Genomic DNA, 26788 nt, shown 5'->3' with positions numbered 1-26788 from the left:
CTACCTGCCAGAACTACTACTTCTTGCCTGGTATTATATTACACACACGCACTATGTGGTCCTTTGTAGTCTTAAAGTTGATTGTGTACTCCCCAGAACTCTTGGAACTTCCTGAATCTCCCTTCCTGTGCAGGATTAGCTTTATTTTCCAGACCCGTGCCTTAATCAACACTGCTGTTTTTCTCCAAAGGAGAAACTGTTTTGTGTATGCAGGAAGGATGTAAGTAACAGTATATTGTTATATATTTTCTCTCATTCACTCCTGGAAAGAACAAACAAATTCCAGGAACCATTACTCAGGGTTTGGCCACTTGAGGTATGTCTGATTCTCTAAACCGTGGAAGCTGGTGGAGGAGGGTGTCCTTAAACCTGTTCTTTAAAATACCTGGAGTCTGGAAACTTGGAAATATTTTGTTCTGTTATGTTCCAGGAAAGAGTATTGGCAAAGGGCAAATGAATATTTACAGTGGTGGAGTTTGGTTGCCATGTATGTTTGGCTTGATGTGTCATCAGTGCCTGCTTTTTATTTCAGTGACTCAATCGAGGGCGGGAAAATGTTTGTCTTGTTCCGGCTGGTTTGTTTTCTTACAGAAAACTTCTGGGTTTGGATTTCAAGTGCTGCAGGTATCAGCTTTAATAAAACACGCATCATGTTGATGGTTATACATTGTTTTTATACACTCAATTGAAACATCTAGGAAAGCCTCTTATCTTTTACCGGAACACTGGACAAGAGAAGCCCAATCTATTGTCTCAGGGATTACAAGTAGATACACTGAAACTACTTTAACCAAAACTTTAACAATATTTAATATAAGTGTCCACCGCTATAACAGCGTTGCAAAAATATATAGAAAAGCTTTTTCAGTCCCCTTTAATGGAATAACAGAAGCCAAACTATTTGTTAGCTTTCGATTGTAGGTTAATGTAGAGCAGAGTAATCATCAGGATAAATGCCAAATAGCCTGGATGTTTACTTCATGCTGGCACACATGTGCATTTAGCTGTCATTTGAGTCATGCGTGGAGAGCCAATCGTAACATGATACATCATGTGGTGAGTTGGCACATCCGAGATAAGCTGTAGTGTTTGATAACCTCAGGCACTGGTTCTAGAAGAAGATGTTTTGGCCTTTGCCTAAAGTTTTTATTTTCAGTGCTGCATCTCATTGGTCATGGTAAAATCTTTAATTATTTATAGTTGCACCAGTGTCCAAAATATTCAGTGTATTACTGGCTTTCTGTTTAAGTATGTGATTTTTTTCTTTTTTCTTTTTTTGTGTTAGCCACACATTATTGTTGTTGTTATTATTATTATTATTGTTATTGTTATTATTATTATTGTTATTATTGCGATGCATAACTGCGCACAGAAGTGAATTTACTCACACTAGTGGAGTCACTTTCTTCTGTGCAGCAAATGGCTAACAACCAATAGAAAAGAAGCCCTGTTGTTTCATGCTTTTAGCAGTCAAGAACCATCAGCTTGAGCTAAGATGCTATCATGGTGCCAAACAAGCCAAGGAGGTATTTAGAATTTGAGGATTTCTACTGAGAGAAAATTGGCCACCTTGAAGAGTCCTGGAGCCTTTGTTGGACCATGTGAAAGTGTGATATGGAGCTCTATGCTAGGCGAGCTGAAGTGCTTTTACACATGGGCAGTAGAAAAGAGAGTTGCCATAATAGACCACTGGCCTATCTGTTTTTGAAACCTTCACATTTGTTATTGCCATCTTGGTGTTTGAAGCTGGACTTTATGAGCGAACGGTGGATTTGACTGAGACAGAAGTCACCGTGCACTCATTGTCTGATGACTTGTGATTTGCCAATAAGCACACCAGGGTAATCCTTTCTTCTGATTCTAATAATTGTAATTTACAAAACGAACTTCATGATTCATTTCATGACCTGAAATTAACAACTCATCAGTGATGTATTTATTGAAGTCGCAAAGAGAGGGTCTTTCCTTATCAGCCTGTACGGTCTTGGAGCCAAAGTGATTGCTTTTTTATTTTGACTCTTTTTTTTTTTTTAGCTGTGGACGCTGGAACTATTTTTTGCACCGTCTATGCGCTCACATGCAATATCCAGGTGCTGATTTAATTTAGGATGGTGTCTGATTTAAAAACTATTGTATTTTTTTTCACAGATAAATCCAGGCCTGAATGTCCCTCAGTGAGCCTTGAGTTAAGACAAGGTTTGAAAAGCCCCGACTTACCCAGAAGGAAAAAAGAAAAAATGTTTTCAGGAATAACCTAGAATCACGACCCTTCTGTTTCCTGTTTTTAATAGTACAACAGCCTGGCTATTTTGGGAACACAAAGCAGTTAAAAGCTGGTTTGTTTCCGCATGAAGTGAAGGCTCTGAAGAAAACGTATTCCTCTTCGTGGTTTGCTGAATGATCTGAACCATACAGGATCTAAGCCTGTCGTTGGAATGAAACCTAGTGCTGTTTGTGAAGACGTGACATTTGTGGTTGACTTTGTTGACGTATGTTTTTTTTCTTTTCTTTTTTTCTTTTCTTTTTCTTTTTTAAAGGGATGAAATTGACATTTACAGTCAGTGATGTTGTGCTGACGGCAGGACAAAAACCAAACCCCCAGTGTTCCAGAGCATTGGGGCTGAAAAACAGAGCTCAGCATTCATGCAGTCAGTGCACGGTGGGCAGCTCCTCACAGGAATGCCAGGAGCTCCTGAACCCCACTGGCTGCCTCCTCCAACACAAAACTGCTGTTACTCGCCATACTAAACATTCAAAACCTCCTCTTTTGTATTTTTTATATTTTTAAATATAGAAAAGACAAATATTTTAATAGTGAATTTCGAAAGCAAATGGCTCAGTGTTTTAAGAATGTTAAACGTGAGCTTGAATTTAAAGCCTATTTCACACCAATTTGCTGTTCTATGGTTTTCAAAGGACCTCAGGGTTACTGGTTGTCCTTTGCTCCACAAAATAAAGCTCCTTTTGTCAGAGATTCAGCTGACATCCAACTCCACCAACCTCAAAAGTCTTGTGAGCAGCAGTTGATCTTCCAGTTGATCTTGTAAAGTTTGTCCACAGACTTGAATTTCACTCTATGCTTGGATATTTTGAAACCTACGGGCCATGTCTTTATGAAACGGTAAACATGCTGTGGATAGGTTTGCACCACCACATTCCCGACATTGTGTTTTCCCTTTCCCTTTGTTTTTGGTTCTTTCTTTCCTTCTTTGTGTCCTTTTATTGTGTGTGTGTGTGTGTGTGTGTGTGTGTGTGTGTGTGTGTGTGCGCTCTTTGAGTCATAGATAAATGCTCCCATTCATATTTTAGGGAATTCAATTTCAGGATCCAGTTTCAGACAGTACAAAAGAGGAAATATCACGTTAGTAGGATACGTGACAAGGGAGTTTCAGGCTAGTGCAATGTTGTGATAAACTTGGACTGTCTCCAGCACAAGTTATCTGGAAGATCACTGTTTTTATTTTAGACTTGCCTTTCCAGTCGTCTGTTTGGACTTGCTCCTTGCGCAACCACAGTAATCATATCTAAGATGGATGAATGTTGACGATAGAAAAAGAAGTAATGTTCCTGCACTTTGTGCCAGCAGACTCAGTTGTATAACAGCTGGCCGGCCCCTGCAATAGAGCTGAATTTGCCTGTGTTTTGCATTTATGACTAAACGCATTATGGAGCCGGTGTTGTGTTCAAGTACAAAAACTGCTATTGTGTGTTCAACCCTTTGTTGTAAAACAACTGAAAAGCGCTTCATTTGCTTTGATGCCACTGTGGTTCAGCTCAAGTAAGAAGTTTGAAAGTGTACAAAGTTGAAGGAGCTTTATTTAGCCTCTCACCTCTGCTCTACCCGTCCCACCTATTTAAATTCCTCCCTTTTAGAATACATGAAGTGTTTTCTAATGGAGTTCATGTAAACTGGCTGGTGCCATTGTTGCTGAAGTTTTCCTGAGCCTCAGTTGTTTAATTTGAAACAAGCATTAGTGCTGTTCTCTTTCCAAACTGCTGTTTATAAGCCAGTCAAATATCTCTAGTTAAGATAAAAAAAATATTCAACAGATTTTGATATACCATGAGCCCTATAATAGATGTCAGGCACTGTCGACTAACGAACCTTAATCTCTAAACGTGCCGGTGTATGAATATGTCAAATCTGTAGGCAAGAGATAAGCCCTTCGGGTTTTCTATTTAAGTCAGGCTTCTGTTGACTAATCATGTCTAGATGTCAGTTTGGAGAACAACAAAGGAAAAACCCTTCTGAAAATTAACGAGTCAGCAGACTGGAATTATCCTTGGAAATCTAAAAATGTGTTTCCAGCTTAAAAGCTCTGGTGTTAACAGGCTTTGCATTTCCTCTTCTCTTTCTCAGGCTTATGAGCGCCGCTTCCCTACTTGTCACCTCATCCCCATGTTTGTGGCGAGTGACGTTGTGAATGAGGAGACCAGTGAGGATGGTTCCACCCAGAAGATTGAGCGCCGCTGTGCCCTGGATGTGGATGCCCCACGCCTTCTCAAAAGGGTTTGTTGTACTTTAGATTTCCAGCAATTGAGTATCATAAATATAGCTTTAATGCTTTACTAATGACTTTTAATATTGTTTTGAGAACAATACATTTCCGTACTCGCCATGATTGTTTTCTTTTACAGAATGTATTAGTGTTAATTTTTGCAAAGGTAGTTTTATCTTTTATTTTCAGTGTCTGTGTTTCATGCCAGTTGCATTTATAATACAAGTTCTATTGTTTACAGATTGCAGGTGTAGACTATGTCTACTTCATCCAGAAAAACACGCTGAACCGAAAGGAGAGGACTCTGCACATTGAGTCCCACAATGAGACCTTCTCCAACAGGGTTGTCGTCCACGAGACATGCTGCTATTCGGTATGTAGCATACTATGGCCTGTAAATGGCCTGTATTTATATAGCGCTTTACTATGGCCTGCATTGCATTTGTATAGCGCTTTTCTAGTCCCTAAGGACCCCAAAGCGCTTTACACTACATTCAGTCATTCACCCATTCACACACCGGCGATGGCAAGCTACATTGTAGCCACAGCTGCCCTGGGGCACACTGACAGAGGCGAGGCTGCCGGACACTGGCGCCACCGGGCCCTCTGACCACCACCAGTAGGCAAACATGGGGTTAGTATCTTGCCCAAGGATACTAACTGCCTCCTGGCATGCAGCCAGGAGGCAGCCTGGGATCGAACCACCGACCTTCTGATTAGTGGCTGACCTGCTCTGCCACCTGAGCTACAGCCACTAGTCCCTAAGGACCCCAAAGCGCTTTACATATCCAGTCATCCACCCATTCACACACACATTCACACACTGGTGATGGCAAGCTACATTGTAGCCACAGCCACCCTGGGGCGCACTGACAGAGGCGAGGCTGCCGGACACTGGCGCCACCGGGCCCTCTGACCACCACCAGTAGGCAACGGGTGAAGTGTCTTGCCCAAGGACGCAACGACCGAGATTGTCCAAGCCGGGGCTCGAACCGGCAACCTTCCGATTACAAGGCGAACTCCCAACTCTTGAGCCACGATCGCCCAACTCTTGAGCCACGATCGCCCAACTCTTGAGCCACGATCGCCCAACTCTTGAGCCACGATCGCCCCTTACTATCAGCAATAGACATTTCAAGCAAAGAGCAAACTGTTAAAATCCCTCACTAATTTTAATGAAAGTCATTTCTCACTTGTTTCAGTGCAGCTGCTGTTTTTATCTTTAAGTAGAATCCACTCTCCTGGTTTTGCTCTACACCTAGCATGCTAACTTCTGGCATAGAAACTCAACCCTTTCACTGAAACTGCTGGAAAAATGCTCAAGAAAATGTCTTTCATGACCAGTACTGATCCTTACCACAAACACTGAGTTAGTTCAGAAAACAGACGTTTGAGGATTGTACAGGTGATCAATATGGGGCTTCCAGAGTGATCTAAAAATAACTGCAAGGATTCTTTAATCCACGTGTACCAGAACCTTGTGTCCACTTTTTTTGTTGGTCCTGTACAGCCAAGGTACATTGCAACCAATTTACATTACCATTTCCTGGTTTAAAGTAACATATTCATTTTAAGGTGGGAGAAGTGTGTATAAATTATACAAAGCAGGCTGTAACATGAAAGTGTGTATTCCTGGGGCAGGTTTTACAGAGGCAAACTAAAACCCAGATCCTGGCAGTGTGACACGCTCAACCCGTTTGGCTATTTAGGCTGACTTGTGCATACAGACAAATGAGCAAACACTGACATGTTCTGTAACGCTGTTGTTCACCTGCTGAATGGCAAGCTGCCACCAGCACAGCCATGTTGATGTTTGTGCCTCCTTTAATCTCTTCCCTGCATCCATGATTGGACTACCACTGAGCCTGCTTCTGTTTGTCTCGGCCCATCTTTCCTTGTGAATTATTTAGTCGTCTGCATTCTGCTTGGTTACTCACAAAATACTGAAATGAAACCAGCATCTCTTTACTTTCTTTCTGCACTATGCGAAACTGTGACTCCAGATGAGCTTATTTATGAATGCATGTGTGCTGAGTTAATGAGGTCAAGCACATTGAGTTAGCCTCCAACCAACTGGAGTGCTAATTTTAGGTCTAAGGCCAAACAGAGGCTTATACTGTGTACTTTAACATGCTGTGATAACAGTAACCAGGATGGACAGTGCTGTTAGACTGAGCTAATGGACCGGGCTAAAGATGAAATATTTTGGTAGTCAAGGGTGAACACGTTACCATCATTATGGCTTTAGAAGCGTGTGACTCTTTATTTACTGATATTGTAGCTTGTGACAAAAAACATTTTTAAATGTATTTCAACAAAAATGTCATTTTGATTCAAGTGTCATCCTAACAAATCCTTCTAGAACCATCATAGATCTAAGATATATGCAGTGTAGAGTGCTATATACTGGCCAGCCAGTCCTTACTACTGCAGTTTGGCCTGAAAACAACACTTTAAGGATTGTGCATAAAAGTCTAGCGGACAAATATAAAATTATTCAAGTCACTGAATTTGATGAGTTTGTTTATGCTTATGTTTATGTTTTTTTTATGTCCCTGACCCACAGAAACTAATGTTGAGTTTCTCTCCCACTCACTTTAATAACTTCAAAAAGCCATAACTTCAAAAAGAAATAAATTCCAGCTGCCGAGCATGATTGTAGAATGATTTTTGCTATTGCCGAAGATGACCTTCACACAGCACTGAGGGAAATGTGTGTATTTCAAGCTTCATGACTGTTCATGTGTGAAATGCTGGCTAATTTTAACATGGACAGACTGACACACAGACTCCCACTCACAGTGCTCTGTGTGAAAATTGCTTTCTTTGTGCGTCATCATGTAATGAAGCTGGGTGTATGGTTACCATAGTAACATGGTTATGCGGTTCTGTGTTGCTTACAGCTTTAATATAATGTGTGTGTGTGTGTGTGTGTGTGTGTGTGTGTGTGTGTGTGTGTGTGTGTGTGTGTGTGTGTGTCCAGGTCCACCCGGAGAATGAAGACTGGACGTGTTTTGAGCAAACCGCCAGTCTGGACATCAAGTCCTTCTTCGGCTTTGAGAGCACCGTGGAAAAGATTGCTATGAAGCAGTATGCCAGCAGTATCAAAAAGGTGTGTTTGTGTGTGCTTATTGTTTCATCCCGTCATTTATGTGTGAATGTACCGATGCACAGTAACATTAAACAACACAATGACTGCGTTATGAATTATTCAGATCTCACTCTGTCCTACGAGGTTAGATGTTTCTGGAACATGACTCAGTCCATCTCACACTGTAATTGCATAAATAAGCTTGTGTAAACTTTTAGACTGGACAGGGCTCTTTTGTTGTGGACCCAGTGAGTCATCCACCTTCATTAATGAACAATGTAGAATACAGTCCTTTCATTTTTTCCTTCTGTTTTCATTAGCTGATGCTTCAGTTTAAAATGACGCTTTAGTTGGAAAATGCTAAACGCTACATGGCCTTTCTTGGTTGAATAAAAACACATGTAGATCATGTTTTTCGGTATTCTCACACTTGTTTTCCTTCCTTCTAACAGGGAAAAGAAATCATAGAATACTACCTAAAGGAGCTGGATGATGAGGGGCTCACTCATGTGCCCCGCTGGAGTCCCTCCTCTCATTCCCTGCCTCTCTCCAGCCCCACCAGCCTCTCAACGAACCAACCTGAGCTTGGAATCGTGCCTGCCGATTCAGTCCCACTGTCTGCAGATGCCAGGGATGGACCCTCACAGGATGCAAAGCAGGACAGCAACTTGCTTCAGAACGACAGCCTCGCAGAGATTCTGCCGGGGACACCAGAAGGTCTGTACCTAAAGATTCAGAAAATGAATCCTAGAAGCTTATTTTAGAATTGTGTATATAATTATATTCTGCAAAAAATGGCTAATATTGAAATCGTATTGTGTAACTAAATTTGGAGGGACATTTTATTTGGTTTATACCACTGCCGCAACAGTTTGTCATCTGCAAGCATCGTTGGAAAAAAAACAACAACCAGTTAGACAACTTTGGTGAATAATTTAAATAACTGAGGAAAAGTAGTTGCTCAAGAATGGGATGGGTGTGAGAATGGAATTCAGCATCTTGAAAAGTTGTTTACAGTTATGGATGTAATTTCTGAAAAAACATATTTCTTATTGTGAATTGTGACATCCAATTACATATCTGTTGACAGCTAGGGCAAGGCCTTGTTTACAGAATCTAAGATTTTCATTAGAATTTGTGATTTATTGGTGATATTTCAGTAAGTTTATTACACATTAATTTACTATCCAGCAGTCTAACTTTTTGTGTTTTTTATGTTGCAGACAAGCTGGATGCAGACTATATCAAACGTTACCTGGGTGACCTGACACCCCTGCAGGAGAGTTGCCTGATCAGACTGCGCAAGTGGCTTCAGGAGACACACAAGGGAAAGGTACTGCACTGTTTCTCAAAAGGAATAATAACAAAACATGACTGGATACATTATTGATACATTTTGATACATTTGAGTTAGTTATTGCTAAAAGTAATATTTAGCACTACTACTCTATCTTAGCTAGGCTACTGATAATGTTGTATTTTACATTAACTATTCACAAATTAGCTTTATAATGTCTTTAAATAACAGTGATGTGTTTTATGGTGGCAAGTGTAACCATTTCCAACTCTGTTCAGATCCCTAAAGATGAGCACATCCTTCGTTTCTTGCGGGCCAGAGATTTCAACATGGATAAAGCGCGGGAGATCTTGTGCCAGTCTCTGACCTGGAGGAAGCAGCACCAGGTGGACTACTTGCTGGAAACCTGGAGCTCCCCACAGGTTCTTCAGGACTACTACACCGGCGGCTGGCACCACCACGACAAAGGTGGGTTGGTATTTACAGCCGCAACTAAAGATAATTTTATTAGGCATACTGAAATCTTGCATGTGCATCAGTATGGAAACACATGATCTTATGACTTGTGTAGAGCTAAACTTGCACTGTTCCGTAGAGGAGACTCCACTTACACAATCATGCAGTCGTGTTTGCAGTTTTTCAACATAATGTTTTCTTATGTGACTTTACAGTGTAAACAGATCTCAACCATTCTTAGCAACCCGCAGCTCTCAGCCAAGTGTGTAAAATAAAAATGATCTAGCTTGTTGGTGCTACTTGGTTACCCAAATAGTACACACACTCTCACAGTGACAGTCTTCTTTGGAGTAGATTCCTTGGATTCCTTATTTGGGAAAAGAATGAACGTATAAGTCAAACAAAGCTTTTATGTTGCCACACCAGAGCCTATTTAATCTTCTCATTTCCAATTTTCCACAAGTATTAGCCTTGTATCAACAGGGACAAAACATGAAAGCATTCCTCAGTGTACACAATAACTTGTCTTATGTAACAAGAGCAGATGGCCAGCAATGCTGACCTTTCCACTTAGCTTGTAGTCTTTGTGGAATGTAAATCATGTGATATACCATGTAAACATTTATTTAATTTTTAATTTTTCAGACGGCCGTCCTTTGTATATCCTGAGGCTTGGCCAGATGGACACCAAAGGACTGGTGCGCGCTCTCGGGGAGGAGTCTTTGCTCAGACATGTATGTAAAACACACTGTACTGCAGTTAAGGTTTTGTGTTTGTAGTGCAGGTTGATGAGTTTATAGGTCAGACAGGGTTTCTGCCATAATATTTGTTAACTCCTGCTTCTTTGAATTGCACAGGACAATTTGATAACGCACTCATTAATTTACCCCTGTTATCACCCTGATGCTTTGTTCTATTAGTTGCATTTCTACACACAGTTGGTGCAAGAGAGAGAAAAAGTGGGCAATTCAGGCCAGGCAGGCCGCTGGGTTTGTAATACACGGGCGGAAGCGCTGGGTCAGGTCGGTTTTGGATTACAGGTTAGGGAATTAATGTCCGGTGGCATTTCCTGACAGGTAAATTAACACCAGGCTATATACAGAACACAGGCTGTGTAAAGGGTGCTGATTTATAATGTTGCAGTCACTGTGGAGTGGAGTCTGGGAGCCAAGTGTGTCAAATGTACAATTCATGTCACTGCAGGTGCTTTCTATCAATGAGGAGGGTCTGAGACGCTGTGAGGAGAACACAAAGGTGTTTGGTCGGCCAATCAGGTAAACCTTTACAACCTGTCAATATGTTAGATTGTTGAAAAAATCTTGGACCTCTATTATTCACAATATTTGTAAACCAATATATCTCTGCCTCTCAAAGGTGATACTACGTTATATTCCACTGGTCCTTGCTTTAAATCTGCAGACTGTCTTTGAGTTTAGTTCAAGAAAAGAGTAAAACTGAAATGCATCACATATTCAAACAGGGCTTTGACTGGAAGCTCAATTCACAAGTTGTTCCTTGTGGAACAACTCAAGAAAACTGAAGATAAAGACCTGATATAAATACATATGTACTATATACAGAAACAAATTGCTCTTTCTTCTATTACTCATAACACCGTTGTACAATTTCCTGTTTTGTCTGTTTGTTTATTGTGATGTTTTATATAAATATAAAACCTACATTTGTTAAACTGTGCTGTGCTTCATCACAAGTGATACTTTTCTCGCTTGATGTTACATCATACAATAGTTTGATAGTCCTCCATAACAAACAGGAGAGTATCCCTGTGTGACGTTGACTTAAAAGGCTCCATTTCAAAAACTGTTATCTCTGCTCTCTGGTTACTTTTAAACACAGTACCTGGTCTCACATCACAGTATGACAGAGGCTGCGCCTCTTATTCACAATGACCTTAGAAAAACTGGTCTCAATTCTTTTGCTGCTTCAGAAAAGTAATGTACTACTGAAAAATAATTTATTAGAACATTTTAAAAGGTAACATTTACATGTCATCACCCACGATTTTCTTAATTCTGAAAATTATTATTTTTGTACTATTTCTGTGTTGTTAAGATTGTTTTTTTTGTTTTAAATTTTGTTTTTACTTTCATGTATCTAATACCTGTTTAGCAAAAATTGCTATTACTCTTTTTTAATCGGTTGTTGCATATGAAGGAACCATTTCAGCATACTTTATTTCCAGCTTCTGGAGTTTCAGAACTTGCAGGTTTACTTGTTTGTTTGTTTGTTTGTTTTTTGCTGTTTTTATACATTATGCCAGTCTAAATTAATTTAGATGTTTTTGTTGTTTTTTTTGTTTGTTTTTTAAGAAGCCTCCGTAGTGGTTCAGAGTATGAAGACAGAATTCACTGCCTGTGATCTAGACAGTTAATATGAACTAATAACACAGTGTCAGTGTTGACAAAGAAAAATAATCAGCATCAGTGGTAGGTATAGTCCAGTGCTTGTGTAAAACGGCTTTGAATGTGGTCATAGGTGAATATAAATGCAGGTTAAAAGCAGCTTAAAAACATGCAAGCCGTTTTAGATTCGGTTCAGCAGTCAGAACTGGGCACAGGTACACACACAAACACACACACACTATGAGTGAGTCCAGAGCAGAATTTATCTCCCCCAAAATGGAAAGCGCACATGAGGCTCGACTTTCAGGGGACTCATTCAGATGGCAACTGACAGAGTGAGCGGGAGGGAACAGAGATGGTATCTGTCATCTGTCAGCTCTCTGAAGCAGCAGCAAGAGGAGGAGGAGGAGGTGCCTGGGATAAGAGCTGCGCAGGAAGGCATGTGAACTATGAGAGGCTGTCACGTCACAGCACTCTGCCAGGACAGATAGAAGGAAAGGAAGAATGTGCTGCAAGGGTTGGAGGGTTCCAGAATTAGCAAGCACTGCCTTCACCACTTAAGCTTCACTTCAGAGTGACAAGTGCTAAGTGGTCAAAAAGAGGCCGTAGCCCATTTATGGGTTTGTGGCTGTCCTTATACACACACATCCCTAATCCTCTCATGTCCTCTTCTCTAGCTGTTGGACATGTCTAGTAGATCTGGAGGGGCTGAACATGCGTCACCTATGGCGACCAGGAGTCAAGGCGCTGCTGAGGATCATCGAGGTCGTGGAGGCAAATTACCCTGAGACTCTAGGACGGCTGCTTATATTGAGAGCTCCAAGAGTCTTCCCAGTCCTTTGGACACTGGTGAGACCCAGGATAAGACTAACTCAGACCCTGTGGGGTCATCGTGTTACAGCACCGGATTATGCATACAGTGACTTTTCAGTCTGTTTCACACCCTTATTTTGACACATGCAGAAGTTGCCAGTATTCACAAATGTGTAGTATTTGCTAAGCAGTGGCAACAGCAGCATCGTTGGCCCCAAATGGAAATAAGAGCTTTCAAGTCCCGGAAGTTCTGCTGGGTTCTACTTAAGGTGACAGGATCCCAGCAAACAGAGTATGGTTGCATCTGGTAGTGTGGACAAGACAGTTGTGCAGATGGACTGAAATTTGTAGGTTACAGGTTTGGCATGTGAAGGATCGCTTTACTCTGGCAAAAATGAAGAGCCACCTCTAAAATCACCTTCTAGCTGTTTGACCTGTATTTCTTTTTAATTGGTTTTCCATCATATTGTGACAATACATGTCTAGGTTGTGGATTTGAATTGGCAGGAGTCAGTTTTCCCTGTTACACATAGCTTAGGCGGCAGAAGATAGGTTACAGATTAGCCTGTACTTGATGCATGATGATAACGTTCCTGCTTTCTTTACAGTCTTTGGAAAAGAGCCAAGCTTTGTCCTGCAGTGTTGACTTTTAAAATGGTTCTACTTTTTAAATGTAGAGCACTGACTCAATATGTAGAATGAGGGACAAGGGATAAAAATGCTGTGCAGTCACACATAAAATAGGACACCTGGTCACCTAGCTCTGCTGCCTATTGACTGCTCATGCAAAAAGCACGTCACAAAAGACTTCAGTTTGTTTTATAGTGTTTACCTTCCTGACTTAATTAAGTCATGTATTTTAAACATGGGTTTGACTGGTTATTTAAAGGTAGAATTGTTGCATATTATTGCATTATTACATTATTGCTTTAATTAACCAAGAAACTGGTTAAACAACTTCCTTGTTTTAGCATTTATAAGGTTTAGGGTGGGAAAGGAATGTGGATTGTTATCAAACACAAGTTTCATATGCTGCACCAGTATTTCCTCATGTTACTGCAGGCATGTCATGCATTTAATATCTGCCTTCTCCCTCAGGTGAGCCCATTTATTGATGAAAACACCCGCAAGAAGTTCTTGATCTACGCAGGCAATGACTATCAGGGTGCTGGAGGTCTCGTGGACTACATAGACAAGGAAATCATTCCGGATTTCTTGGGAGGAGAGTGCATGGTGAGAGTCACTGTAAGATTTAAACTCAGAGTAAAAATTGATCCTAAAACATGACACCACCCACATCGAGTTTTCCTTTACTGACCCAGTGTACACGTGTGCTTTTTTCTTTGCAGTGTGAGGTACCGGAGGGTGGCCTGGTTCCCAAGTCCATGTACCGCACAGCCGAGGAGGTCGAGAACGAGGACATCCGTCTGTGGACTGAGATGATCTATCAAAGCGCCAGCATCTTCAAAGGAGCTCCGCATGAGGTGAGGCTGAATGCACGGAAAGTAAAAGAAAACGATGGAAGGCCTGTGTAGCTCTGATATGAATAGTAGGTCAGGACAACAGAGAACTGCACAGTGCCTCTGATGGAGGTGTTGTGAAACTTTCTGCCACCTAGTGGTTGTAACTTGTTAAACGCATCTTAGGTAAATTCTGAATTCAGACGACGAACACATGTAGCGTGACTTTGAAATATAATCTGCCTGCAGTGATGTGGCGTAACCTCGTGTTGCATGATTTATACCAAAGGGACACTGTCAAACATAATCACCCAGCTGGAAAGGGCTTTGCTTTTTATCTTAATGGTCTCAGACCGTCACGCAAATGAACCATTTTATTTCACTGCTTTTGGTAACTGAGTTCTCTAGTTTGCTGTTTACCTGAAGTTTGTATATGGAAAGTCATTTATAGCCTTTTGAGACCCAGACTATTCATGCATGTCCTCTGTAGTGGACACACAAACTGTTTTTTGTTTTCTCTGTTCTCAAGAGGATGTAGTATTTTTCTAAGCTTGATGTTTCAAGTTGCTTTTAGACTACAAGCCCTTAGGGGTCCTTGGGGACTAGTAAAGCGCTATATAAATACAGGCCATTTACCATTTTACAAGCCAGTTTCCTCCTAGTAGCAAGTTTGATCTTAATCTCAGCAGTCACCGGGCCTAAAAACTGCATTCATATGTCATATGTTTTAGATACTTCTCTTTCCCCTCTTGAAGTGATACCATTTTCCCACATATTTGAGTACATACATATTTTACATATGTGCACAGAGATTAATGGATGCTAACAGCATCAAAACTAGTGCTTATACCAGGGTGTCCAACTCCAGGCCTCAAGGGCCGGTGTCCTCCAGGTTTTAGATATCACATTGGGTCAACACACCGGAATCAAATGATTAGTTCATTACCAGCCCTCTGTAGAGCTTTAAGATGTTGAGGAGGTAATTTAGCCATTTAAATCAGTTGTGTTGGGTCAAGGACACATCTAAAACCTGCAGGACACCAGCACTTGAGCCCTGGAGTTATTATTATTATTATTATTATTATTATTATTATTATTATTATTATTACCGGTATTATTATTATTATCATTATCATAAGTGTGGTGTCCTGGGGTTGGACACCTCTGGCCTAGATCATCAAAAGTGACAGGTAAAGAGTTATTTTCCCACACGTCTTCACAGCCGTACTTCTTTTTGCAATCAGTCGATTCACTTTTAATGCCAAAAACATCATCTTATACAGCCCATGCACTTTATGTAAACCTGCTTAATATCTTCCACCCCCATCAGATTGTGATCGAGATCATCGATGCCTCCTCGGTTATTACCTGGGATTTCGATGTGTGCAAAGGCGACATTGTTTTCAACATCTACCACTCAAAGCGAGCTCCGCAAGTACCACGCAAAGATACCCTGGGAGCCCACGGCATCACCTCCCCAGGAGGCAACAACGTGCAGCTCATTGACAAGTCCTGGACGCTGGGTCAGGATTACAGCATGGTCGAGTCTCCGCTCACCTGCAAGGAGGGCGAGAGTGTGCAGGTTGGTTTATGATCGTGAACTTTTGATGTCTTCTTGGATCATTGTTACTTCTACAGATCCTCATTTTTGCTTGTTTGTACTTTGAATCCTTCCTCAGGGTTCCCACATAACGAGGTGGCCGGGTTTCTACATCCTCCAGTGGAAGTTCCACAACATGGCGGCCTGCTCGGCCACCAACCTGCCCAGAGTGGATGACGTGCTGGCCACCCTCCAGGTCTCCTCACACAAGTGTAAAGTCATGTACTACACTGAGGTGTTGGGCTCTGAGGACTTCAGGTTAGTGTGTGGGTGAACGATGGAGACATTTATATGCGTCTGTGATGTGTAAATATGTCATGTATTCATATTTTTGCTGTTTTGATAAGGTTTTTATTTTAGACATCATCCATTTATTACTGCTCATTTTCACTCCTGTCTTCTTTCAGTTTTCCCTCTCTACAATCCTCCACATAGTGCCACGTATGACATTTGGTACTTGAATGAATGAAATCTTTAATGTTGCTAAGATGACTGAAATGCCTTTGGAGTATAATGAGTTTTCCAGACCCACAGTTTTGAGATGAGGATACTGTTCCCTTGCTTGAAGACGACTTTAATCAAGCTTTTTCTTTCCAATCCACTCCTGTTCTATCGCTCACAACCCCCTCCTCCTGCTCTGTCTTCTTCCTGTGAAGAACGGCTTGCTGTGATGTGCAGAGTTTGTAAGTGGCTCGGTGTTTGCCCCTTTTTCTTTAGCACTAGCTCATCATCATCGCTGCTTTTGGCTGCTAATCTGAGTGCCCTTCTCCTTCCCTCCCTCCATGGCAGTCTTGCTTCTGATGCTGCAAAGAGATGCTAATTTGCATCTGTTCTTGCTTATGACTTTTGTTAGCGTTGGCTAACAGGATGTTGTTGCTTTCTTCACACTGAGGAAAGAATCCGGTGCAACCTGCTGGCATTAATCACCCTGCTTGCATAACTAAAACTCTCAGGATTACTTGATTTGGTTAACTTCAGCAAACAGCCGCCCAACTGACACGCACATACACACTGTCATTTTCTGACTTGTATTTGCTTTTCTTCACTCATCACATTGCACTACCAGCTCAGTCTCACTTTGCTTTCAGTGCACATGCTGCTTCAGTTTATTTTATCTTCAAAAACAGACTTGGCGTGATCATCTAACTCATACTAGTAGTTTTTAACAAGATGTTTTGATAAAGGTTGATATTTACACTTCTGAGTATGTGAAATGCCTTCTTGAGTGAAGTAAATGTAGAATTTAGGGCAATATTTCTTCCCATGTCTGTAATGTATAATACATGCCATAACAGTAAGTCTCTACCTTTTTATGGCTCCTTATATTGTAGAGTTGGGAGTTAAAGGGTTCCTGTGAACTAAAGTCATCCTCGTTAAAGCTGCTCTTTTTATTCATTTTTAATTCTCTGGTGAGTCCCTCAGACTTATCTAGGTCTGTTTCAATTACTTAGGATGGGTTATTACGGTTAACAGTTAAAAGGAATCAAAAATGAATAACATTTATGCAAGTTGAGGTACCGCGGGTCATAATCATCCATAACCATTTTTATGGAGGATTTAATAACTTCATACAAAATGGATGAGGTTAATAAAAGTGCCATGTGTCATATTTTGTAAATTATTTTAATTTGGCTTCATACAAGCCAACCTTTTGAATGTATTCAGGCACATATTAAACCAAGACATTGGTTTTGTCAATGCACATAGTAATTTTATATTGCATCCATATAAATCCAAAACCAGTCTACCTACTACATGGGAATTAATACCTAAAGTTTCTTTTATTCATTCAAAAGTAATAAAAGAAAAATGGTGCCTCATGCTTTGCCACAGGAAGCCTCATTGAAGTGGCCGGTTTCGCTCATTTCCAGCTGCATATTTTATTTTTAGATTTTGCTAGAGTAGCTTGTAGGATACGGTTTAGTTTTGTTTACCTTATACTGGGCCTTGCTGCTCCTCCCACTTTCAAGCAGCTTTGTTCTGATTGGTGCCTTTTGTAAACAGACAGTTTGAACAGCACGTGGGTGTGGCTTCTGTGCCTGAGATGACTGCTAACATTACAGTGTCTCGAGCTTCCAGGGATTGTTATATGGACCTCTCTTATTGGAAAATGTTGCCATATTTAACATGAACATCCACCCCCAAAACTTTTTTAACACAGATATGACAGGAAATGGTAAAAGAACAATGGATCCCCTATAAGTGGCTCCTGCCTTTAACGAAATGCCCTGACCTTTGGTTTTTTTTGTTTTGTTGTTGTTTTTATTCATTATAAAATTAAAAACAGTGGCTGGTGTAAAACCGTTCCCTGAGTTGTTGCAGCCTGTGGCAGGGCCTGTATGTTGTAGGGTCCAGAGTGATTCTCCCTCCTTTAGGTTTGCTCTGACCGCATGGTTCTGCATCATGAGCACGGGTCATGCACGCATAGTGCGCTCAGTTAGTGCCAAGCAGTCTTAAGGCTGCACAGGTGTCGTGTACACATGAAATTAGCTGAAGTGTGAGTTTTGTGTGCATTCACGTGTTCACCGCATGTTTGTTTCTTCTCTCAGGGGGTCGATGACCAGCTTGGAGTCGAGCCACAGCGGCTTCTCTCAGCTTAGCGCCGCCACCACCAACTCCAACCAATCCCAGTCCAGCTCCATGATCTCCAGGTAGAAACTGGTGTCAGAGGACTTCAATTCCCCAAACCCACGTCCCCCCTCCACTGCCCATACCGTCAACACGGACGCCAACTTTTCCTATCCCCATACCCTTAAACCATCATCTTTGGACTCTGTTCCTATTGCACAGCCAGTCTCTGTGGAACTGATGCATGCTTGCACAAACGGAAGACAAAGAATTAAAAAAAAATTCTGAGGCAAAAAGAAACTAAATGTACAATTTAAAGGGCTGATTTTTGCACAAAGGGTCATATATTTTCCATGCCTGGCATCTCAACTGGGCAGCAGTTTGAATAAGACCATCAGCAGAATGTTTTGTGCACGATGGAGCGGATAAAGGCCAGGAGGTGAGGAGTGGTGCCTTTCAGGCACCAGAAGCTGACAGAAAGCAATATTCTCATCCTACGGAACAGGATGACGACACTGGAGGCGCTGTTACATATATGCATTTACACGTGCACACACATACACAGTACCGAGGCGACGCATACCTCATTCATGTGCGTCTGCTGATAAAGACTGGATGAGCTGTTACATACGAACGCCACTCGGGCACAAACGCACACGAGAACGTTTGACATGGAAAAAAGTTGACAGTGTTTGCCATATTGTTACTGGAGGGTTTATTGTCTCTGGGGAGCTGTATATAGGTCAAATGTGGGTGGGGTGAACATCTAATAGATCTGGGTCAAATAAGATCAGCTGTCTGTATCACAACAGTACAGGTGTCAGTGACTTCGGCAATTGACAGGTAAAATCTTCCTGGCGTGCTCCTGTGGCTGAGTTGAGCTTTCTGACACTCATTGCATTGCTGTACAGGTTGCATCACATCTTTTGAATATTTGACCCAGATCTGACGCTTAGCAAAGTAAATCCACTAGAAGCAATAACACAAGTTTGACTTTCTACTGTGTGAAATATTTCTATTTAACGTGAAAATGTATGAGGAGAATAATTTACGGTGGCCCCAAGGTGCAAAACGCAGTAACAAAAGTAAAAATGCTACATTTCAGAAAACAGGATGACAAACCTTATACCAGTAACATTTCTGAAAACGGGACATTTGATGCATTTTTTTTTTTTTTTGAATTGGCAGAACCAAAGTACCTGATGTTACAGTGATGTCATTTCCTGTTTCAGTAATACTTTCAGAGGTTTGACATGAATTTAAAGTTTGAAAGGATGGAATAAAAAAGTTGATAAAGGACATTCAGAAATGAGTATTATGAGAGTCAAAGACTTCAACTATCAAAGCGATGTAGGCCCAGTGCTGAATAACCAAAGATAAAAAGGCAGCACTCACAATACTTCAGGCGTAAGTTGACAGATCCCACATTTTCTGAGTCATTCCTGTCATGTGACTAAACTTGACTCATGTTTGACATGATTGGTAAAGGTGACTTATTCCTGAGGTCTTGTGCGAGTGCTACCTTTTTGTCTTTGGTTATACAACACAGAGGCCGTACTTTGCTTAAGAAATGTTTGCGCTCTGGCTACAGTCCTAACCAGCATGCACACGCTGCCCTGTTATCTCGGTGTGTTTTCAGGGTTTGCAAGGACATTTTAAAGTCGCGTCAAAAAGTACATCATGATTGTCCTTTGACTTTGGTTCGGGTATTTCAAAAACAATGTCTTTACCTCGTCTTGTGCAGTGAAATGTTGTCTTTTTCTTTTTAAGTCTGCTTTGCACCGCTGGGCCAACGTCATCACTGGTGCAGATTGCAGATGAACTTTTTCTTGCGTACAGGCGCACAGACGGGCAAACTCGAGTCGGTAAACGGCTGAATTCTGTGGCACCACCGTTTCTCGTCTACAGACTTTTTGTCAGGAGTGAAACAAAAATAATTTGCCAGATTTTCTCCTCGACACGTGCTCTGTCCTCGTAGTAAGGGATGCACTGACTGTGAAATACTAGGCCGTAATCCAGCACTGATACTGACATTTTTTTTTTTTTTTTTTTTTTAGTCTTTATATTGTTTTTTTTGTTCCAGGTGAAAGAAAAAGAAAAAAAACTTTATTTAAAAAAAAATGCATGTGTTTTAGCTCTTCATGGAACAGTTTTTGAACATTTAGCCAGCGCAAAAGTCAGTAACGCCATCTTATCAGCTGATACTTGGCTGATTCATCGGTGCATCCCTACCTCATGCTTTGAAAATATATGTATAAAAATAATCTTAACGTGGAACGGCTGCAGTTCGTTTGCTTTCTGTCGAGCGTCTGCACATTTGAGGAACTCAAGTTAAATGAAGCAGTCAAGGAAATGCCTTGTCACTGATTGGCGAATGTGCTACTGATTGGTTAGCAAGCGCCAGCCAATGAAATGCCTGAATTTGGATGGTTGTGGTGAATTGGGCGGAACTGCCATCATTACGTTTCCAGAGTGATGTAGATTTCAGTGTGCTTTAGGGGTGAATGTTTCTTTTCGTGATTTATCATTTGACGGCGCGCCAGTAGACCACATTGATACTGTACAAGTGCTAGTGTTGGTTTGTTTGTGTTTTGGAGACACTTGATGGGTGAAGTCACGTGGTGATTGGGTTTACGGATCTCTTATTTAAGATTTAAGATATAGCCATTTTAAGAGCCATGTGTCAATAAATAATACCATTTTAGCCTTTGTAAGCATCACTTAGTCACCACTGTAACAGACAAGCGATCGTGAGTCAAATGAACATTTCATTTTCTTTTTTAAACGTGTTCTATTTGGTTGATGAGCATTGATGACTTCGCACAGATCAGACTCCCCGTCGAGGGCAGAAATGTTCAACTTTGCCAAGAGTCATTGGGTGCTGTTGCCATGGTTACACAGTGCAGCTGACAACAACGGCAAAAAAATAAAAGCGGGGGGTTTTTCCTCATAGATATATACACACACACAGATGCCACACTGGTTGTTGCTCCTCACTGTAATGACTCCACGCAGCACCACGTTGCTCGGGGGGAGCACACATCTGCACACGATCACGGATTGTTGTACCTCGCTGAATTTTCCACAGATTTTCGAGCAGTGTTTATGATACATGTGCTCAAACGGTTAATAATGCTTAAAATAACGTTACAGTCCGGCAGCTGCTTCTTTGTGACACTCTGCTGTAAAAAGCAACAGGATTACTCCATCACTTTAACGTGTCTACTGTCCCGTCAAAGTCTGACTTGAAAAGAGAGCTGCAGATGAGCCAGTGTTGGTCTTTCTCTCACTCCTGCAGTCTGTCTTTATTCTGTGGGACTCTTTAAACAAAACAAGTCCCACCTAAAGCAGCTCTGTAGGTTTCTGTAGCTACAGTTCAGGTATAGGTCACATGGGTTTCTAGAGTCTTTCTAGAGCATGTTGGAGCTCTCGGACCGAATATCAGATCAAATATTTAATGATAAATAAAATACGAATCTCCTTTTCTTTAGCTGGTATATGACAGTGTTAGCTTGGGACTACTTTTTAGTATACCAAATTAAAGACATTCGTAACGGTAAAACAAGTTCTCGTCTGTGGAAAGTTTTAGCATTTCTTTCAGTGAAACATCAAAAAGAAGCACAAAAATTCGCTCGTGTTTTCCCTCCTATGGAAAAAAGGGAAAAAAAAAAAAAAAAGGACCTTGCCTGTTTTTGATACACAAAACTGCTTTTTTTTTTTTTTTTTTTTTTTAATAGTTACTGGTTAACTTGTGGTATCTACATGTCATTAACTGCAATAACATGAATTGTTTTACTGAGTGGCCCTCTTCGTGATGAGGGCTACGGGTGTGTGATGGGGTAAAGGGGTGAATGTTAATTACAGTGGGGGGAGGAAGATGCCTGTAAAATGTGTTTCTCCACTCTTCTCTCGGCACACTTGACTTCACCTGGTTATTCCTTCAGGCGATTTGATCTTCATCTCTTCACAGGTTTGACTGATGAGGCAACAGTTCAAACCTGACTACTGCTTTATATTCCTTTTACTACTCTCACACTTTCACACTCCAGTTTTGTGTGTAGATCTTAGAAAGCAGAGTGGACCTTTTTCTTTTTTTTAAATTGAAGCTGTAGGCATAAATAAGTGTGCTCAGATGGGATGGGTTTTCATTTCCATTTCAGTTAATTCTCTTGAACACAAGAAGTTTAACCTGCTTCTCTGACTTTAGCTGTTGGAGGGTGAGCGCCTCTCACCAACATCTCACTGAAAAATGAGGGCTATAACTGTCTGTCGTGACTGTTCATCACATTCGTCAGTCTCTCTGCTCCGTGTTCATCTTTGCATATCTTCTCTTTACCTTTGTGTGAGATATTGTGTAAAAAAGGATGTTTGGATTAATGAGAAAATGGTGGCTTTACATTTTTCAGCATTAAACTTGAATTATAAGAAACTGCAGACTCCTGTCACGCTTTTTTACGTTCTGTATCAAAATGTTTTCATTGCCTAGAACTAAAAATTGCTTTCCCATTCCTTGCAATCATCTGTTAGTGACATGGTTAATCTGTGAATTTACAAATACGGGCCTCATGCTGCATCTCCAGCTCCACTAATGATCAAAGGTTCTCTGCACTGAGTGACCTGCATTTCATCACTGACAGTTCATCATCTCAGATTCTGTAAAATGGAAAATTAACGTCATCACGTGGTGCTTGTTTCCTTTAATGTAAAAATAATGTTAGAAAAAACAGAAACGGATACATAAGATTTTAACAAGATGAAGGAATAGAAAGTGTAGCACACAAAAATGTCCTGGAGAAGGAAGACCAGATGTGCTGTAAGTGTGAGCATCACCTCAGCACATTGGATTGCAGACCAACTGCATCTAGTGGACATCTAGCATTACAATTGCTTTTAAAGAAAACAAAACTAAATGGAGACGCGTCAAGGTTTTCATGTGTGTTCGCATATTTGTCCTCAGCTTGCTCTTAGCCCATGACTACACATACATCATACCAACACCACTGTCACATTTGCTAATAATGGCACGATAGCAGGTGACGAGTTCAACCTCTGACTGTGTGATGTTGTCACAATAATCTGGACTTAAACCCAGTAAAAAGCAGAGAAGCAATGTAGCCTTTAGAAAACTGAAGCATACTGAGCACTTTGCTTCAGGCGTACAGGTGGAGGAAGTGGAGAGCTTTAAGTTCCTTGGTGTGCACATCCTGGTCAATCTCACCCACACCACACATATCTCCCATCGGGTGGGGAAAGGCTTTACATCCTTAGGAAGTTAAAGATCATCTCTCATCACCTGCTGACCAGCTTCTCTCAGTCAACAACAGCGGGCCTCGTCATCTAGTGCTGCATGGTGTGGTTCATCACAAACAGAAAAGACCTGCATGGGTGGTTCCAGACGTGTGACACTATCGCTCGGTGAGATTTACACAGGATGAGTGCCAAAAAAAAAAGAGCCACCTGTAAGTTTAATGGATTCATCATCTACATCACCTGAAGCGATGCCACAGTCCTCTGGAAATAGAGCTCAATCAGAAGCAGAACTCACAGATTACAAATTACAAAACAGCTTCTTCAAACAGGCAGTCAAATACATCCCCCCTCTTCTTCTCCTATTCTACCGCAATAAGCCCCTACCCCGAGAACTACAAGTGCATTAACCCCTGTCCCTCTCATTCTTCATTTTTTGCACTGTATATTATAATCATCATCCACTATTATTTTGCATATATTACCTCACTGTTTGTATCTTTATATTTTCATATTAATGCTCTTGTCTGTTTTGATGTTGCCGCGAAAACTAGTTGTTTTAAACATTAACAATAAGGATTTATTTATTAATTTCCAAATGTGCTGCTTTTATGTGCACATTACAGATTTATTGTTGTACAAGTGTTCATCCTGCAAATCTTTCAATTTCAATTCTGTTTAGCCCCTTAAAAAATAATTGTTATTATTTCTTATATTATAGAAAATATCAGATTGCCTCAAATGTTCAATGATAGAATAAAGGTTCATTAAAATAACTATGTTTGTCAAAAAAAAATAAGCAGTTGTAAACATTAGAATGACACCATCACCTTTTCAGATCTGGCAGGAGCTCCTTTGTGTTACTTACCTGGTGATGTGATGTGAGGATTGTTCTCTTCAAAAACAGATCTTTGGTGCTCTTATTTTGAGGTTTTCCCCCAAACTGACTGTAGAGGGCAGCATGTCCCATCCCAGGATACAGCCTGGCGGTCTTTCAGCAGAAGAAGAAGAAACTATTTTTGCCCGGGTTGCTAAAACATCACTTTTATGTTATAGACGTCGATCAAACCAGCGCTAAATGATTTGTTTTTTGCTAACCTAACGAGTGTGAGATACCTGAAGGAGACGGTGGTCGCTTCCTTGTAAGTAAGAACGTGTTGCTGAACATTAATATTCAGAGATCGTGTGTCAACATTAGCCATCGTGCTAGCATTAGCGGCTCCGGTGTGATGCGTTTGTGCTCCTGTCAGATCCGCAGGATGAAGGTGAAAATCAAACAGTGGAACGGGGTTGCCTCCTGGCTCTGGGTGGCCAACGATGACAACTGTGGGATCTGCAGGATGGCCTTTAACGGCTGCTGTCCTGACTGTGAGTATCAGAGCTCATAACATAGCACTAAGTAACGAGTGGCTGCATTAAAGATGCAAACATAACAAAACAAGATTGTTCTTTGGTGGGTTTGCTTCTAATACATATAACGCTTTATGTATTATCCGACCGACAATATGCCAAATTTATCCTGGCCCTCCTGTTTATACAAACTAAGTAGTGAGAACGGTGGCAGAGACGGGCAAAAAAATCACCACTCTACAAAAAAACGCTTCTACAAGCTGTGGAACAATTTTAGAAAAATGTTCTTCAAGATAAAATTGCAATGCCTCAGAATATCGCATCGTCTACAGCACATAATATCTGTGTGAAGGGGTTATGGGCAAAAATCAATATTGGATACCTGTGATCATTGGGCTGTACTGCATTTAAAAACAGACCCGATTCTGTCATGGAAATCACTGCAAGGGCTCAATAACATTTCCAGAAATCACTGTCAGTGAAGACAGTTTTACCACAAATATCCACAAATCCAGGTTTGTGTCATCCAAAGAGCAAACTGTATGTGAACATGATCAACGATGATGATGATCATCATCAACATCTCCTCCGGGCTCATTCAAAATGAACTGAGGGGAAGTAGAAAACCTGTTCATAGGTCAGATGAATTGAAATTGTCTTTTGGAAAACATGGTCACCACATCCTCTGGACTAAAGAGGAGAGGAACCTTCCTAGTTGTTAACAGCACAGATGCTGTTGACACGGTAGCATGGAGGAAAAGGTGTCGCTTAGAGGCGACTGAAAGAAATTGATTTTGGATATCTGTGGGTGAAATTAGCTTCTTGTGTTGTCTGGGCTCAGCCTTACGGACAGGATGAGCACTTTAGTCAGGAGACGCTCAAAGCAGAACCTCAGCTGCTCTAGATCGAAAGGAGACAGTTGAGGTTGTTCTGGTGGTGTTTCAGGCATGTCCAACTGGGAGGGGGCCCCGAGTTACGATGAAGAGCTTGACTGTATCACTGATAAGTGGTGGTGGAAAATGGATTGATGGCCGCTCCAGTGACCCATCTTGGAGATCAACTCCAGCTGCAGTATCTTGTGGTATTGCCCGTAGGTTCTTTAGGTTGATATTGAAGACCGCCACAACAGCAGCTAGGCCTGTGAGCCACTCACTGGAGAAAAGGCAACACGGGAAAGGTCACAGGTAGCTGATTAACAGCAACTGAACTTTCAAAATAAGAGCAAATGCCTAAATTGATCGGGGATGGCACTGCTCACACAAATGGATGAAATGAGTTCTTAAATATACTTAAGTGGTCTGTGTGGGGAAACACTTGTATCCTCTTTTAGTATTACAAGAGGATATCTGCTAATCAGCAACTGAATGCAAAATCCTGCCCAGTCTCTCTAATGTGTGTTTTTGTTTGTTTGTTTGTTTGTTTGTTTGTTTGTTTGTTTTGCAGGCAAAGTGCCTGGGGATGACTGCCCGCTGGTCTGGGGTCAGTGCTCCCACTGTTTCCACATGCACTGCATCCTGAAGTGGCTGAACTCACAGCAGGTCCAGCAGCAGTGCCCCATGTGCCGGCAGGAGTGGAAGTTCAAGGAGTGAACCTGTGGAGGCGTCACTGCCACAGAGACGAAAGGCTCGCTCGCAGACTTTTATGTAGACTGTAAATAAATCTGTGTTGGTACTTCTACTAATGCAGAACACACGCTGAATATGTTTTACTGTAGTGGATTTGTGATTAAATTAAATAAGAAAAAAAATGCGTTGTATTGAGTCTGTCTTGGAGGTCTGGCTGATTATTTCCTTGGATCGTGACGTTTATGACTTTGATTTCATGGCAGCTCCACACTGATGTATTATTTCTTGTTTGTTTGTTTGTGTAGCTTTTCATATTTCAGAACCTGTCTGGATAAAAATGGACAAAAAATTTACAAGGTTATCAAAACAATGCTACTTAAATATCTTCTATTCAATTTATCCCTTAACTCTTGAATGTCTCCACAAACTAACATAAATTGTTTAAGTAAGGTCTTAAATAACTTAAATAACTTCAGTGC

At 41.1% G+C, this 26788-nt stretch overlaps 2 protein-coding genes across 3 annotated transcripts in view; both read left to right on the top strand.

The window, feature by feature from the left end:
• LOC308396108 (SEC14-like protein 1) overlaps nucleotides 1-22581 on the top strand; it is a 36559-nt gene extending 13978 nt beyond the window's left edge. Inside the window, exons 3-17 of one of the 2 annotated variants that reach the window (XM_080881197.1) lie at nucleotides 4361-4510; nucleotides 4741-4872; nucleotides 7483-7611; nucleotides 8043-8307; nucleotides 8814-8923; nucleotides 9166-9355; nucleotides 9989-10077; nucleotides 10547-10617; nucleotides 12384-12555; nucleotides 13618-13752; nucleotides 13869-14003; nucleotides 15310-15561; nucleotides 15659-15837; nucleotides 16236-16262; nucleotides 18129-22581. In XM_080881197.1, coding sequence (XP_080737323.1) covers nucleotides 4361-4510; nucleotides 4741-4872; nucleotides 7483-7611; nucleotides 8043-8307; nucleotides 8814-8923; nucleotides 9166-9355; nucleotides 9989-10077; nucleotides 10547-10617; nucleotides 12384-12555; nucleotides 13618-13752; nucleotides 13869-14003; nucleotides 15310-15561; nucleotides 15659-15837; nucleotides 16236-16262; nucleotides 18129-18234 — 2142 coding nt within the window. In that variant the 3' untranslated portion in view covers nucleotides 18235-22581. The remainder of the gene's footprint in view (nucleotides 1-4360; nucleotides 4511-4740; nucleotides 4873-7482; nucleotides 7612-8042; nucleotides 8308-8813; nucleotides 8924-9165; nucleotides 9356-9988; nucleotides 10078-10546; nucleotides 10618-12383; nucleotides 12556-13617; nucleotides 13753-13868; nucleotides 14004-15309; nucleotides 15562-15658; nucleotides 15838-16235; nucleotides 16263-18128) is intronic. The other variant, XM_080881198.1, reaches the window with a different exon arrangement.
• A 1783-nt stretch (nucleotides 22582-24364) lies between these two features.
• On the top strand, nucleotides 24365-26493 carry anapc11 (APC11 anaphase promoting complex subunit 11 homolog (yeast)). The gene is made up of 3 exons (XM_080880983.1): nucleotides 24365-24536; nucleotides 24645-24762; nucleotides 26188-26493. The coding sequence occupies exons 2-3, from the start codon at nucleotides 24654-24656 to the stop codon at nucleotides 26331-26333; spliced, it is 255 nt and encodes an 84-aa protein (XP_080737109.1). The 5' UTR covers nucleotides 24365-24536; nucleotides 24645-24653; the 3' UTR covers nucleotides 26334-26493.
• Nucleotides 26494-26788: the final 295 nt, after the last annotated feature.

The sequence above is a fragment of the Rhamphochromis sp. 'chilingali' genome, assembly GCF_963969265.1.
Source record: "Rhamphochromis sp. 'chilingali' genome assembly, chromosome: 4".
Taxonomy (NCBI): domain Eukaryota; kingdom Metazoa; phylum Chordata; class Actinopteri; order Cichliformes; family Cichlidae; genus Rhamphochromis; species Rhamphochromis sp. 'chilingali'.
Note: the sequence above shows the minus strand (reverse complement) of the source record. Positions and strands in the feature narration are given on the sequence as shown.